Genomic DNA, 14,497 nt, shown 5'->3' with positions numbered 1-14,497 from the left:
TGGTTGCACAAACTGTTGGAGAGGGTCAATACGTTATTAATATAGAAGATAAATCAATGACTTTCTGTTTGCCTAAATGTTCATCTTTATTCATTCCAATATTCAGGGTAAATTTAAAGTAAACATATTTTAACAATCTGGTCCAAAAAAATAAAAAATAAAAACAAAGGTAATGCTTGATTAGATACAGACTACAACGTTTCAAGCATTTATTTCTGGTAATTTGTGATAACTATGGCTTCCAGCTAATGAAAATCCTAAATTCTCGTTTTATATAAATCACTGCATCAATGCAGAAGGCTGGAGCTTTAATAAAGCCCTCTGAACGGTTGGCTCTTGTTTCTCATCACTTCTCAACAGCACTACATAGACACTTGTGGTTTAGATCATGAGAGCCAACTTGAAAACACTTCCAATGTTGTTTCCCTTTTCAGGGTTTGCTTAAGAAATGCAACAGTTGCAGCTGATGTCCTCGATATGTCTGAGCATATGTCCTTCCAAACCAATTACCATGCAACATGTGTCACCAAGCAGCCTCTGTGAAGATGGTCTGTGCACTATTACTGATGGTGGATCAGCTGGAAAAATAAATAACTATACAGACCCTTCATATGTTTCAGCATGAATAAAAGATATTTTATTTTAAATTTCACAGATTAAATATTATGAATGATTTGCTATCAATGTAAATATATCTGGTTGTCTGAAACCCTTTTCAGACAGATAAAGCTTTGCTTTAAATGGGTTATGCTTTTCTAATCCGTCAGGGATCCAGATGTTCCCGTTGCTTTTACACTTTTTCCTTCCACTCAACTTTTAATCACTATCTTTCCTTTATTGTCCTTATAATGCTAAAAGCAAAGTATACATATTGCTGCAGATGTTCACACAATTTGTTCCCCTCAACGATAAGAAAAGCTGGCAGTGAGTAGGTGGAAAAAGAAACTCAGGTTTCACCTGCACGACGTTGGCAGCAGAGAGCCTGTGTCTCTGATTAAACAAGCACTTAACATTTTAAATAGACTAGAACTCCATTTTTGATGGATGACCTATTTGGTTACACTGTCGAACCAGGTATTGAACTTTTTACTAATCATTGATGTTCTTTTTTTATTGGTTTTAAGTCATATTTATTAAATTTAGTAAAAAATAATAACTTCTCTATCTCAAGATATATATATATTTTTTGAGTGACTGATTTAATACAGTTTATTAACTATGCAGGAAACATCAACTGGACAGTATCCATGTCTTCTTTTGAGTTTTGTTCTTGTTTTGACATACTTTGTGCGTATTCTCTTTGAACGAACAGATCAAGAAGTTTCCTCGCTGACACAAGCACTCCGAATCCCTCAAGACAAACAGTTGTCACGGTGCCAAACTGAAACCAAAAGTGAGTTTGTTTCCCTTTTCTGGAAAACACGCACATTTGAAATCTGCTGATGCCTCCATTTCCGCATCCTCTGGACTCCCCCCATCATCCTCCTCCTTTGGCCACATCTAAAATACTTGGCTGTTAGATGTGTCACATTGTGTTTGCACACAGAGCTCGCCCTCCTTGGTCTGTATTTAGACTGGCATATCACCACGTCACAAGATCTGGGTCCATATGACTGCAAGCCTGCTGCTGTATTGTCAAAGCAATGAAAGGGGCCTCTGTGGGGATAATTGAATAGAGAATTGAACAAATTTGGGCTGATTTTTCTTACCAGAATTCATCAGGTTCATGCGATAAAGCCCCCCCCATCACCCATCATTAAAGGTAAAACTAACTGAATAGTATTTAGGATTTGGACAAAAACGCTTAGTGTTGTTTTTTTTTGGCCAGTTTTCATCATGTTTTGTTCTATATGAAAGCCTGAGATGATCACACGTGTCCAAAATGCTAGTGTAAACTAAGACCCATCTGAGTGGATCAAATTAGCAGCTCTAATGTCGTTAACACGGGTAGGAGAACAGAACCATGGAGCTCGTTATGTGTTATGCAATTAGAGAACTGTCTTCAGTGTCCCTTCCTTCCTCCCCCTCCCTCGCTGTGTTCAGCTGATCGAAATAAAAATCCTTCTGTTTCTTTTTCTCATTTACTTCGTTCTGAGCAGTTTCACCTGAGCTGTCCTCCTGCAGAACCCTCAAACATCTGAGACTTACTGCACTTGTTTATCTATTGCACTGCTAGAAGCTCTGACTCGCATGTGAAGTAGAAAGAGAGTTTCCATTTTATTTTACTTTTTTTTTTCTTCATTCAGTAAATATGGGACAAAAGGCATCTTTGGCAGAAGAAGTGGACGAGACGGCTGAGGTGTTGTCGACAACCACCAGTAAGGAGCTCCGTCGATTTCTGACACTATTTTGCACTTCACTATTCAAATATAGGTTTTAGCCTCACACATGTATAGAAATATGATGAAGGCAAATAACATAAAAATGCAATTTCTAATTCACTCCCACATTTCATTTTTCCATATTTAGTTAGGCTGTCTGAAGCCTTTGGATACAGAAGTATAATTACTGTGTTATGGTCTGCGTAAATAAAAGAGTTAAGAGGTTGATTTAATATTGTAAAACTAAAAATGAAGTTCCAGTTGGACGTTTAAGTCAAGCCTAAGTTGATGCCCAATTTTAAATGCATTGAGGATGAATTGTTTTAGCTCTGTAGCGCAGGGAGTGAAAGGAGCCCTCAGCATGATGCTGCCACCATTTTTCTTGATAGTTGGTCTATAATTGTTTGCCTCCATACTGTCAGCTCCACTACGCCTAACATACTTATCCTCAGAAACTATTTTCATTATAAACTGTAGTCATTGGTGAATCTCAGAGAAAGTTGAAGGTGGTTAGTTTAAAGAAACGGCTTTTTTATTGTTATCAACATCAACAATAATCAAGTTTACTATCACATATCAATCTTATTTGCATGTTTTTTTTTTTTACTTTGCTCATATAATTCTGGCCCTATATAGATTAAGGGATTTCTAGAATAAATAAACTTTTGTACCCATATATGTTAAAACAATACTGAAACAAATGAAACATATGGAGGGCAAGAAGATTGTCAAAAAATAAGGACATTCAGAGTTATAAATCACTAATCTGTAATGTCCTGTCAATTTTTTAAGATTTTAACACAAATTGGAAGAAATAAATGACCTCTAATTTGCACTAACTTACTTGTATTTCACTTTATATATAAAATATTCCTCATAAATCAGGTTCTGAAATCTTCCCCCATCAAGTTTAAGATTGGACAACATCAGTGAGTTTATCTACCTCCCCTAAAGTCAGCAGTAGAAAATAAACTTTCATACATTCTGAGGGATTTTCCTCTTTTACATCTCATAACAAAAGCAACGAATACTTCCCCAATGGCTGAGAAATAATAGCTTGTCTCGGTTAGTGTGCTTTAAATGTTATAATAGGAAAAAAAAACACACTTCAAGTCAAAGGCAGCTGGGATAACGGGCCACTCCCTTGCAAATATCGAAATTATAAATAATAAATGTTACATTTCTATCAGCATCACATTTAAATCAGCCTTTTCATATAATAGATCTGCACTATAAATAATATCTTCTGCTTTGCGACTTTAACTAAAATGAATCGGCTGGATTTTTACATTAATCCCCCTGTTTTTCTTTGTTAATAATGTTTTTAATCCTTTGTTCTGGCATCTTTCTCACCTCATATGTCAGAATTTTGAATCTCAGATATTTCTTTAAACTTTTATTGTGTTCCTTGGACCATAGAAGTCAGTAGTTTTGAATGGGAATTTTAGTTTCTTATAGCTTTTACCTGATTTTATTATTTTCAACACTGCTTTATTTGAATCTTCTTAATGATAAATGAAATTTAGTTATTTATAAATTACTTTTCTAGGCTAGTTCCTCTGAATAAATTCATATGCAATCTCTTCTTTTAATAATAGCTTATTTTATTTATTTAAAGGAAATAAACTTTAAGGATGTTGTTGCTTTGTGTTTATATGAGAACCATCTACTGCTGCAGTTGCACTGGAGTCCTAAGTCAAAATCAAGGATTTTCTTTATGAAAAAATAATTTTCTTCATGAAATTACAGCCAAGAAAGGTCAAATTTTAAAAGCGTTTCATATAATATACTGTTTTAGTTGAGATAAAATGGTCAAAAGTTAAATCTATTGTATCTACTGTTGTCAGAGAGAGAAAAACCTTTGGACTTTAGTTAACTTTAGATCCCCCTTTACTCCTTGGTTTTATTTTATAAAAGTTTCCATGATGCCTGAAAGATGATTGAGGAGCCTTTGTAGGCGTTGGAGTTAAGGCTGATCAATAATTTAATTCCTGGAAAATCAGGATTGTTTCTCCACCGATGCGCTCCTTGGGCTTTCATTGCTCAGGGTGACATCAGTTCATCACATTTCTTTTTCCTAGATATATATTTATAACTGAAAAACAAGCTGACTTTGTAACACCAGCTGCTAACATTAAGTTTGTTCTGTTTTCATTGTTTGTTGAGAAAAGTTGTTTTACCAGCATTTTCACAGCTTCAATTTCATTTCCCTTTAAATCAAGGTTCCCTCCCAAAGGCGGTGATTGTGAAAACTACTTTTTTGAAAGTAATGTACGTAATTTTTATTATAAAACTTAAGGAAGAAAAACAATCAATCGAAATTGGCAGGAAAAAAGAATCAGAGATTAGATTTTTAACCCGTATCACTTAGCCCCAGTTGGAGTCCTGGTAGCATAAAGTAAATGGCCAGCAGGTGAAGTGTCTTGCCCAAGGACACAGCAGCACTGAAAGCTGGAGCCAGGGCTTGAACCGACAACCCTCCAATTGCAGGGCAAACTCCTTCACCCGACGCCACTGTTGGTGGTTGAATGTTAGGTTAAATGGTTAAATCTCCTGAGGGAATAAACTGATCAATAAGCTTGTTTGGTTTCTAGCTCAGATAAAAGAACAATTGTGATTCTGTACGGTCCAATAACTCGTTTAGTAGGAGTCAAACTCTGCTAACACTGATTCTCTCCAGCTGTCTTTAATGAATGTTTCCTCTGTTTAGCAGCTTTTCACTCATTCCCTCTTTACTTAATAAATCTGGTTCCAAAGAGATAAACATTTGTTGTCATAATCTCTTCATCTTTGTATGGAAGAGGATTAGGGCCACTGAAAAAAGTTAACTGTTTTTTTTTAAATCTATTTCAGTTTAATATGGAAAAAAAAGTCAGAATTCTTAGAAAAAAGTCAGAATTCTGAGACTAAGTTCAGAATTATGAGATTAAAGTCATAATTCTGAGATTGAGGTCATAATTCTGAGATTAAAGTCAGAATTCTGAGATTAAGGTCACAATTCTGAGATTAAGTTCAGAATTCTGAGATTAAAGTCAGAATTTTGAGATTGAGGTCATAATTCTGAGATTAAAGTCAGAATTCTGAGAAAAAAAATCAGAATTTTGAGATTAAAGTCAGAATTCTGAGAAAAAAAGTATGACTTTTTTACCATATTAAACTGAAATAAAATTTAAAAATCAGTTGACCTTTTTTTTTCACTGGCCCTAATCCTCTTCCGTATGTTCGCTTCCATTTCTGAACTGAGATTCATTTTTCCTTTACTGATTCCTTTGTGGTTTATTTAGGTTTCTTCTTCTTTCTCTTCTTCTGTCATTTAGTGCTTTCCATATATGTTATTTTCTTTATTGTCTACTGAACATGTTACCTATTGCTGCCTTTTACTTTATTGATTATTGATCCGGTTTTGGATTCTTTAAAGAGCCGAAGATGGGAAAACGTGTTAAACCCATAAAAGGTTATTCCATTCAAACCTCTTTCTTAAACCAAAAATTGATTCAAAACTCCAATTTATAAATGTTAAAAACAAAATCAGGTTGGGTTTAAGTCTTCTTTTTTAAGTCTAGCTCTAAAAATATTGAGACATTTTCGAATCAAATAATTTTCTTCCATTTTTTCCTCTTTTATTTTAAAGTGGCAGTTTCTATGTGCTGCAATATAAAGCAGTTAGGTAATAAAAAGAAACCCCTAAAAAAAATAAAAACTATTTACCCAACCCAGCTTTCACAAGCAAACTCTTAAGGACCCATAGTGGTTAAAATGAAGTGAGGAATAAAATTATCTATTTTCATTGCATAACTGTTCAAATTGCTTTATCGGGTAAAGTATGCTACCTACTTGTAGAGTAATATGACTTCAATGAAAATCTTACTTTAGTAAGATTCATTCACACACACACACATATATATATTTATTATTATTTATTTTTTCTTACCAAGCTGAGTTAAAAAGTCTTTGCTTTGGCTCTTCACTCTAAATCACACGAGAAATGCATTGCTGCTAATATTTGTGAGAGACAGAGACAAGTATGAATATTCAATTCCTTGGAAGTCGTAAATCAATTCCTAGTTTTCATGAGAACACGGGGTTCAAGAGTGATCTAAAAAAAAAAAAAAGAAAATGTAGGAACAATTCGACTTCTTGTTAGAAGTTGACAGTGACTGTTCTGCTTCACTCATTAATAAATCTAATTGTGCAGAATACCAGATAATGAAAAGTGCATGAGCAGACTTTGCCAGTTACCTTTGAAGCTGTAAAGTCGGAATTTTGATGCTATTGTGTGGTGATGAATTAGGCGAAGCAGAAGATAATGCGAGCGTCTAAAGGAGGAGGAGACCTTTGCAAATGGCACCAGTGTAATTTCTTCTTTCATTCATTTAGTAGCTGCAATTTCCAAGAAGCGCCAGGAGTGCTGGCATCAGGAGTTCCCACTGTTTTAGCTCCAGACTTCTTGAATGCACCATAAAAAGCAAAGGTTTGCTAGTAATTTACAAGATTATGCAATTTAAGATTTAACTTTGATGATTAAGCATCTTTTTTTCTTTTATATCATATTATTTACTTTTTTTTTTAACCCAACCTAAAACACTTTTAGAATAGAGGTCATATTCTTCAAGATATTAAACAAACCCTGTCAGCTCATACCAATTTAAGTTAGTGAGAAAGTAAGAAACGTCATGTTTTCTTTATGAAACAAAAAAAAGCAGTGCACTTAAATAATCTGATTGCCGATTCCATAAAGAAAAGCTTTCATTTCTCCCTGCCATTGGAAGAAAAAGAAAAGTTTTAACAAAAACTAAGTTAAAAGGAGGTTTTAAACAATATTATTTGGCGACAAACAGACATGATGTGGCCTACTTAGTTTGTGATACTTGAACTAGATTTATTAGATATATATTGGAGGATGTTCTTTGTTCCGGGTGGATCACTAAAATAAGTTATCCTCCTAATTGTCAATCATACTTGTGATACGTTTACATAAGGCCATCCCTCTTGATCGTCCCCATTTTCACGTACCGGTGGTGAGTCTGACACAGTGGAAAATTGCAAATATTCTTTTAGAAAGTAAGCTTGTATGAGCGATGTAAACAGCAACTTTTAAACAGAGCATGCACGAGGAGAAATGGGCTTGTGCACACTCGCACATGCGTTTAATAGGCGTTCCCTTTCGGAAGGCGGTACAGGTATGTGGATTTGCATTTTTTGTACAAAGAAATTGAATACTTAGTCATGTTTAAGTCCTTTAAAGGTACATCTTAAAAGGTTCGGTCAATTTTTGAAAAATAACTGAATCATAAAAAAACAAACAAATGGCTATTTCACGATAACCTGACAACAGCCAGATGCATGCCTCGCTCTGCCTAGGAGCTAGGCGGAGCGAGGCATGCATCTGGCTGTTGTCAGGTTAATTTCACGAGGCCTTACAATCTTATCACCATATTTTGCGGTACTACAATAAAAAGGACGATAAAACATACATTTTTCTTAGGTAACCGTATAGCTGTAACTGCATGCCACAGCAATCAGATCCCCACGATCACGACTACTCTTGAAATAGGTTACTTCAGGACACCTGTTATGGATTGATTGACTGCATACGACACACTGCTTATTTTTTATATTAGGATCATTGTACAAGGTTATTGCACAGGGTGTTTACATGGGTTTTTATATATATTTATATATATAGTTATTGCACTGGGTGTCAAACACAGAGAACAGGTTATTGCAAAGGGTACCAAATCGTAAATTGCACATTAGATATTGCTCAATTTATTGCCGTTGTAGTGTTGCATTGCAGAGTGTAGTTGCAGCAGGGATGACTGACCTGTGGTAGCGCTCCTTTTTACAAACAGGGTGTAAGAATCTTTCACTAAAGGAGCTGCTCAGCTCCTCTACAGACTGGTGGAGACGATGGAAGGTGTTCTCCATGATGGATGTAAGCCACTTCCTCCACTGAGTCCACTGTGACTAGGATAGAAGTGGCCTTTCTCACCAGTTTGTTCAATTGCATAAAGAATTGTTAAACATCCTGTAGCAAACCATATTTAATCACATTCTTCAAATTTGCCCACTGGAAAAAAAAAAAAATATGAATATAAAAAATAAAATTCACAGTTCATGTATTTTTTTGTTTTGTATCATCAATTTTTCTAATTTTTTTGCATAAATAGAATTGTTTTCATGACTAGAAATGTATCACAATCGCGATAAACAATACTATAAATGCCCAACCTTATATTACTTTGTTTTAATTTCCATTGCAGCTCTAACTCTATGTTTACATAGATTTTATTTAGACTTTTAGGATTTCCCTGCAATAAGCATAATGCGTGTTTTCCAAAAATACTGGCCAGCTTCCCTTCCCTTTCTAAGCTGGAAACAAGCACCCCATCATTATAATGCTACACTAATATATCCTTATTGACTGTAGGAAATTGTTGGAACTGTATTTTTATTGGGATTTAACAGTGGCTAAATCTTAATGCTTGTGACATTATTTACTTATTCTTGAAAAAAATTAAAACAAAACAAAATATATTTAACCTTTCAGTTGAGAAAACACAATACCTTCTGTTACTCTATTAAATATATATATATAAAAAAACCTTTTAACAATAGAAGGAAAATTTTCAGCTGTAGAATTGGCAGAACTGGGGACGCGCTGGTGAAGATTCTCAGTCATCCAGGTCATAGTAATTCCAAAAAAAGGTTAAAAAAACAACAAAAACAAACCACTGGACTTTGTTTTTCCAAGTTTGAAGGCATTTCTCTTCCCATCCAGGAAGTTTTCTCAATTCAAAATATCTGGAATAGCGCTGAGTTACAGAACTAGGGACCAGTTCCAAATGAAGTCTACACTGCATAGATATTATTTGCTAGAAATAAAAGACTACAGTTGTTTTTATCTTATCTTAAATGTAAATTTCTTATTTCATCCAATCTCACTTATCTGCTCAAATAATGGAAAAATTCACTTCAAAAAAATATTACTAACTTAGATGTACATTTTTTTGCAGTGCACGACAAAAAGCGATCTCGAAATGAGTAAAAATGTCTTAAATTAAGTGTATTTACCCTTAATTTGAGTAAGTGAATAAGATGATTCTCCAATGGAATGAGTATTTTTACTCCTAAAATAAGATAATTAGATAATATGCACTTGAAATAAGACAATGCAATTGTTTTTTTTCTTATTTTAAATGTAAATTGTCTTTCTCCAGTTGCAAAGTTGTCTCTCTTACCTCTTCAATAAAAAAAGCAAAAAAAAAAAAAAAAGCACTTATTTTGATTAAAAATGACTTATTTAGATTTCTATGTTTTGCCGTGTATAGACACTTTCACATACTGGTATGGTATAATGAGCTGTTAGGGGATTATTGTCCCACCCTCCACCCCTCTTTTCCTGAGATAAACTCATGAAATAGCCACACACTGAGAAGACAGAAACAGCTCCAAAATGGAAGGAAAAGGGGACGAAATGCAGCAGGAACTGAGTTCACATTATTATTATTATTGACAAAAAAAACAACAAAAAACCTAAATGCTGCCATGTGAAAATGTCTCTTTTGGAGTTAATTCAAGACAGCCAAGAGTTGTTGTTTCAACTCCTGAGCAACGTGTCTGTATCTATCAACCTGCTGACCCGACAAACACAGCAGAGTCAGAGCCACCGACCACCCTGGACAAGAGGTTAGTGTGATCTACTCCAAGCCACTTTGCGCAGCTTTTATAGATGAAAAGCTTCCCTTTTTATCTATTTCTTTAACTTAGAGATTCACAGTTTCCTGCAGATTCGTTTTTTTTTTTTTTTTTATAATGTGGCAAAGATGACAGGAGGATTTCCTACCAGCAGGATCAGATGTGGGACTCCAACTGTTGGGTTTCTCTAATTTTTTAAAATACAAGAAGTTTAATGGTAATTTTGCAGAATGATTAACAGAAAAAAAAAGAAAGATCTAGTGTGGTGGTTTTTTTCAGCTCAGCAGACCAGGAGGGGCACTAGCGGACTTCTCCTTGGAGTGCTGTTACTGATTAGCCACAATGACCTCTGTTAGTTGCTAATTACAATCTTACCCCTGGAGTCAATATTCAACCTTCATAGCCTCGATCTTACCAGTTAGTCAGTTGACAGACGGATGAATAGCTGGTGGAGCACAAAGTGGACCTCATCTAGCATGTCTTCCTGCTTCTGGAGTTGCATACAACCTGCAAAAAATACTAAAAATCATAAATCCACCCAGACATACACACAAGGTCAGTGTTTCATTTTCTTGCCGTTTTCTGCTTTTATAGATATAAGCATGTCTGAGCTTTGACTACTTGTAGGAAAATCGGTACGATTCACTCAGTGCAACTAAATTAGTTAAAGGAAAACAAACAAAAAAAGCAAAGCTTCCATGAATTAGTGATATTTTAGTAACAGGATTTAATAAAAAACAGCTCAGATATTTGCTTAAAGTCTGATTTTTGTCTTAACTGTGATCCCATCTTTATCATGGGATATTAATTTTAAAGATTAGTGTTACTTTAGTAGCTTTTGAATAGGCAGACTGATACGTTTCTAACTCATATAGCTATTAAGCTTTATACTCAAAGCTAGGTGTTGAAGCATTTAGCATATCTAACATATCGTAACCTTCAATAAAAATATCACGACAGCTGTATAACATGATATTCTTCTTTTATTCTTAAAAATGAGTCATAACTCAAGTTATGCAATTTCCTTTGCCATGACTGGTTTGCTGTAGCCTTATAAGGATTGAAGGAAAGCCTGGGATTATTCATGAGGCTGAAAAGCAGATGAAGTCAGGGCTGAGCACAGCTAAACTTATCAAATTTAACTGAACTAAATCTTTAAAGTATCCCGCTCTGTTTATGATGCAACTCTATGTTTAACTTTCTTGAGGCACACTTGTGTATCTTCATTTTTCTAAATGAAATGTAGAATGTGTCTAATGCTGCGTTTACCTTTTGTTGCTCTTCAACCTTTTCCCAACAAACGTTTTCCTTCCACTCAACTTTTTATCTATATAACTGGATGCACAGATCACAATGACATTATATAGCTTAGTTGGCAAGGTTTTCAAATACTGTAAGCAGTCTTCTCCGTGATTCTGGAGGACATGGTATCAAGTATCTCTTTTAATGCTTTTTATTAATATGTTTTATTGAGATCCACCTACAAACTGCAAGCAATTACTGGTTGAAAGATACAGTAGTTAGCTGGAAGAGGGAGGGGTGGAGGAATCGGGAGTGACGTGATCAAAAAGGAAATCTTGACAGGTGTGCAGCAGGAGCAGATAGGGAGAAACACGTGAAGAGAGCAGAGTGAAAACCTGCCGATACCCGTCCCTCCACCTGAGATGAAGACAGTGAGGGAAAATGGGGAGAGTGAGAATATGAGGGAAGGCAGCCTAAAGCATGAGTATGGAACAGAGAGATCTGTCTCTATTACGGTGGAGGAGATGAAGAGTTTCTACAGATATATGCACTGCTGCCAGCTGCTGCACAGTGGACTTTGCAGAGGTATGTATATGGATGCCTGTGATGATTTAAAAAAAAAAGCTTTCTGCTGTTGTTTAAAGATTGTGTGTAGATTAGACTTAAATAAACGCAATAAAGCACAAACTGCAAAATTCATAACTGCTATTTATTGGAAACGTACAGCTGAGCAAAATAAAAGTGCAAATTCCCAGGAAATGTTTCATTTCCTTTGTTCTTGTTTTCCAAGCAATGATCACATGGATCCTTCTAACATAATAATCTCTGAAAAAATGTGCTGACTTTTGAGTTTTTTTTTTTTTTTACTTTTAGGTATGAAATGGCTGGATTTCATATAGGACTGTGCATGATTTGCATTATGAGCTTCAAAAAGAACTGTTTGCAACATTTGAGTCTAGATTTGCATATGTTTTCTTTCTCATCAAGATCTCGTATAACAAACAAAAAAAAGAGAAGCGATATTATAAAGTTTAGATTTTAGTTCGTCCAATGGGGAAGCTTTCTGCTGTCCCTTTCTTGGGCGTTCAAACAATCCCTTTTGACGTTCGAACCCTCTGCTAAAGTCACTCTCTAAACAAATATTTGAAGTTCTCTTTAGTTCGTCCAAAGGGGCTGGCTCAGCTGTTTGTTGTCCACCTCTTCTAAAAACACTCTAAACTGTGATGTTTAGGAACCGATGTGATAAGGGATTTAAAGTGACACAATAACACGCACAAAGAGAGCAAACGTGGATGTCTAACATCCTTGTTTACTTAAGGTGGCACGGAAGAGGTGTGTATTTCAGTAAATGCTAGTATTTGTCTACTATTGATCAAACTGCTTAACAGATAAAGATATCTTATGAGAAGACTAAAGTATTTTTTTTTTTTCAGATTTTAAGCTACTTGCACATTTTAGGGATTGTACAGGTCTATTTATGGGAGCTTTGTTCTGCATTTAGACATGATGGTATTATTTTTAGTAACTCATGTGTGCCACAGACAAAGACAGCGCTGTGTCTCTGCTCTGCATCATGTTTTTCTGGTTAAAGTCGTTAACGGGCACGATATATCAAACATGTTAAAGACTGTTTGCTGAGGTTCAAATAAAGCTTTGTGGGGAAAAAAAGGACATTAGGTGATTATTTGGTATTTTAGATACTGTTTATCTGCTGTGATCTTCATAAACCGACACCGCTCTGGTTTATAGATGGTTTGAAAAGGAGGAAACGGCCTCTGATCAGGAGTCGTGTGGATAGAAAAGCTTTGTCGGTGACATCGGTCTGAGCAGAACGGGGAGATATTTGGTTACCGATGATGGAACGATAGCCATCGCTCAAAAACGTCATGTGTCAACCTTGTCAGAATTCAATTTTTAAATCTTTGAGATGGATCCCTTCAGCCTTTTATCAGCTGTTGAGGTTGGTGGCGCTGGTATCATGGTATGGGGGATGTTTTGTTCACCCAAACTCTTATTAGCCATTATTCAATGCCACTACCTTCCTCCTTAAAACTAAACATCATCTCAATCTGTACTCATTCGACCCTTTGCTGTCACCAGATCTATCAATACGATACAGTTCGTCACAAAGTTTTAAGGCTGTTTTGAATGCAAAGAAGCTGTAGCCTTATAGAGAGTTGATAATAGTCCCTCTTAGAAGGATTAAAGAGGTAAAACATGGACCCTTGTAAAAAGGAAAGAAAAAGGAAGAAAAGAAGAGATTGGATGAAGGATTCATGTTTTTTTTTTTCCATCCATCCATCCATCCATCCATCCATCCATCTTCCTCCGCTTATCCGGGGTCGGGTCGCGGGGGCAGCAGCTTAAGAAGGGAGGCCCAGACTTCCCTCTCCCCAGCCACTTCTTCCAGCTCTTCAGGAGGAACCCCAAGGCGTTCCCAGGCCAGCCGAGAAACATAGTCTCTCCAGCGTGTCCTGGGTCTTCCCCGGGGCCTCCCCCCGGTGGGACGTGCCCGGAACACCTCACCAGGGAGGCGTCCAGGAGGCATCCTAAACAGATGCCCAAGCCACCTCAACTGGCTCCTCTCGACGTGGAGGAGCAGCGGCTCTACTCCGAGTCCCTCCCGGATGACCGAGCTTCTCACCCTATCTCTAAGGGAGAGCCCAGCCACCCTACGGAGGAAACCCATTTCGGCCGCTTGTATCCGCGATCTCGTTCTTTCGGTCATGACCCAGAGTTCATGACCATAGATGAGGGTAGGAACATAGATCGACCGGTAAATCGAGAGCTTCGCTTTTTGACTCAGCTCTCTCTTCACCACGACGGACCGATACAGCGCCCGCTTCACGGCAGATGCTGCACCAATCCGCCTGTCGATCTCCCGCTCCCTTCTCCCCTCATTCGTGAACAAGATCCCAAGATACTTAAACTCCTCCACTTGGGGCAGGACACCCCCCTGACCCGGAGAAGGCACTCTACCCTTTTCCGGCTCAAGACCATGGCCTCGGATTTGGAGGCACTGATCCCCATCCCGGCCGCTTCACACTCGGCTGCGAACCGATCCAGCGAGAGCTGCAGATCACGACCTGATGAAGCCAACAGGACCACATTGTCTGCGAAAAGCAGAGACGCAATCCTAAGGCCACCAAAACGGATCCCCTCCACACCTTGGCTGCGCCTAGAAATTCTGTCCATGAAGGTAATGAACAGAATCGGTGACAAAGGGCAGCCCTGGC

General features: G+C 36.8%; 1 protein-coding gene across 7 annotated transcripts in view; it reads left to right on the top strand.

Moving 5' to 3' along the window:
- Positions 1 to 2,236: 2,236 nt before the first annotated feature.
- mcf2la (mcf.2 cell line derived transforming sequence-like a) overlaps positions 2,237 to 14,497 on the top strand; it is a 72,349-nt gene continuing 60,088 nt past the window's right edge. For 2 of the 7 annotated variants that reach the window (XM_038277207.1, XM_038276788.1), the window contains exon 1: positions 11,661 to 11,846. In XM_038277207.1, coding sequence (XP_038133135.1) covers positions 11,684 to 11,846 — 163 coding nt within the window. In that variant the 5' untranslated portion in view covers positions 11,661 to 11,683. Of the gene's footprint in view, positions 2,319 to 9,862; positions 10,011 to 10,457; positions 10,575 to 11,656; positions 11,847 to 14,497 lie in introns of those variants that run through there. The other 5 variants (XM_038277136.1, XM_038276859.1, XM_038276924.1 and 2 more) reach the window with 5 other exon arrangements.

Source organism: Cyprinodon tularosa, unplaced genomic scaffold, assembly GCF_016077235.1.
Source record: "Cyprinodon tularosa strain WSP-4 unplaced genomic scaffold, ASM1607723v1 ctg1, whole genome shotgun sequence".
NCBI classification, from domain to species: Eukaryota; Metazoa; Chordata; class Actinopteri; order Cyprinodontiformes; family Cyprinodontidae; genus Cyprinodon; species Cyprinodon tularosa.
This window is presented reverse-complemented; position numbering and strand designations above follow the sequence as displayed.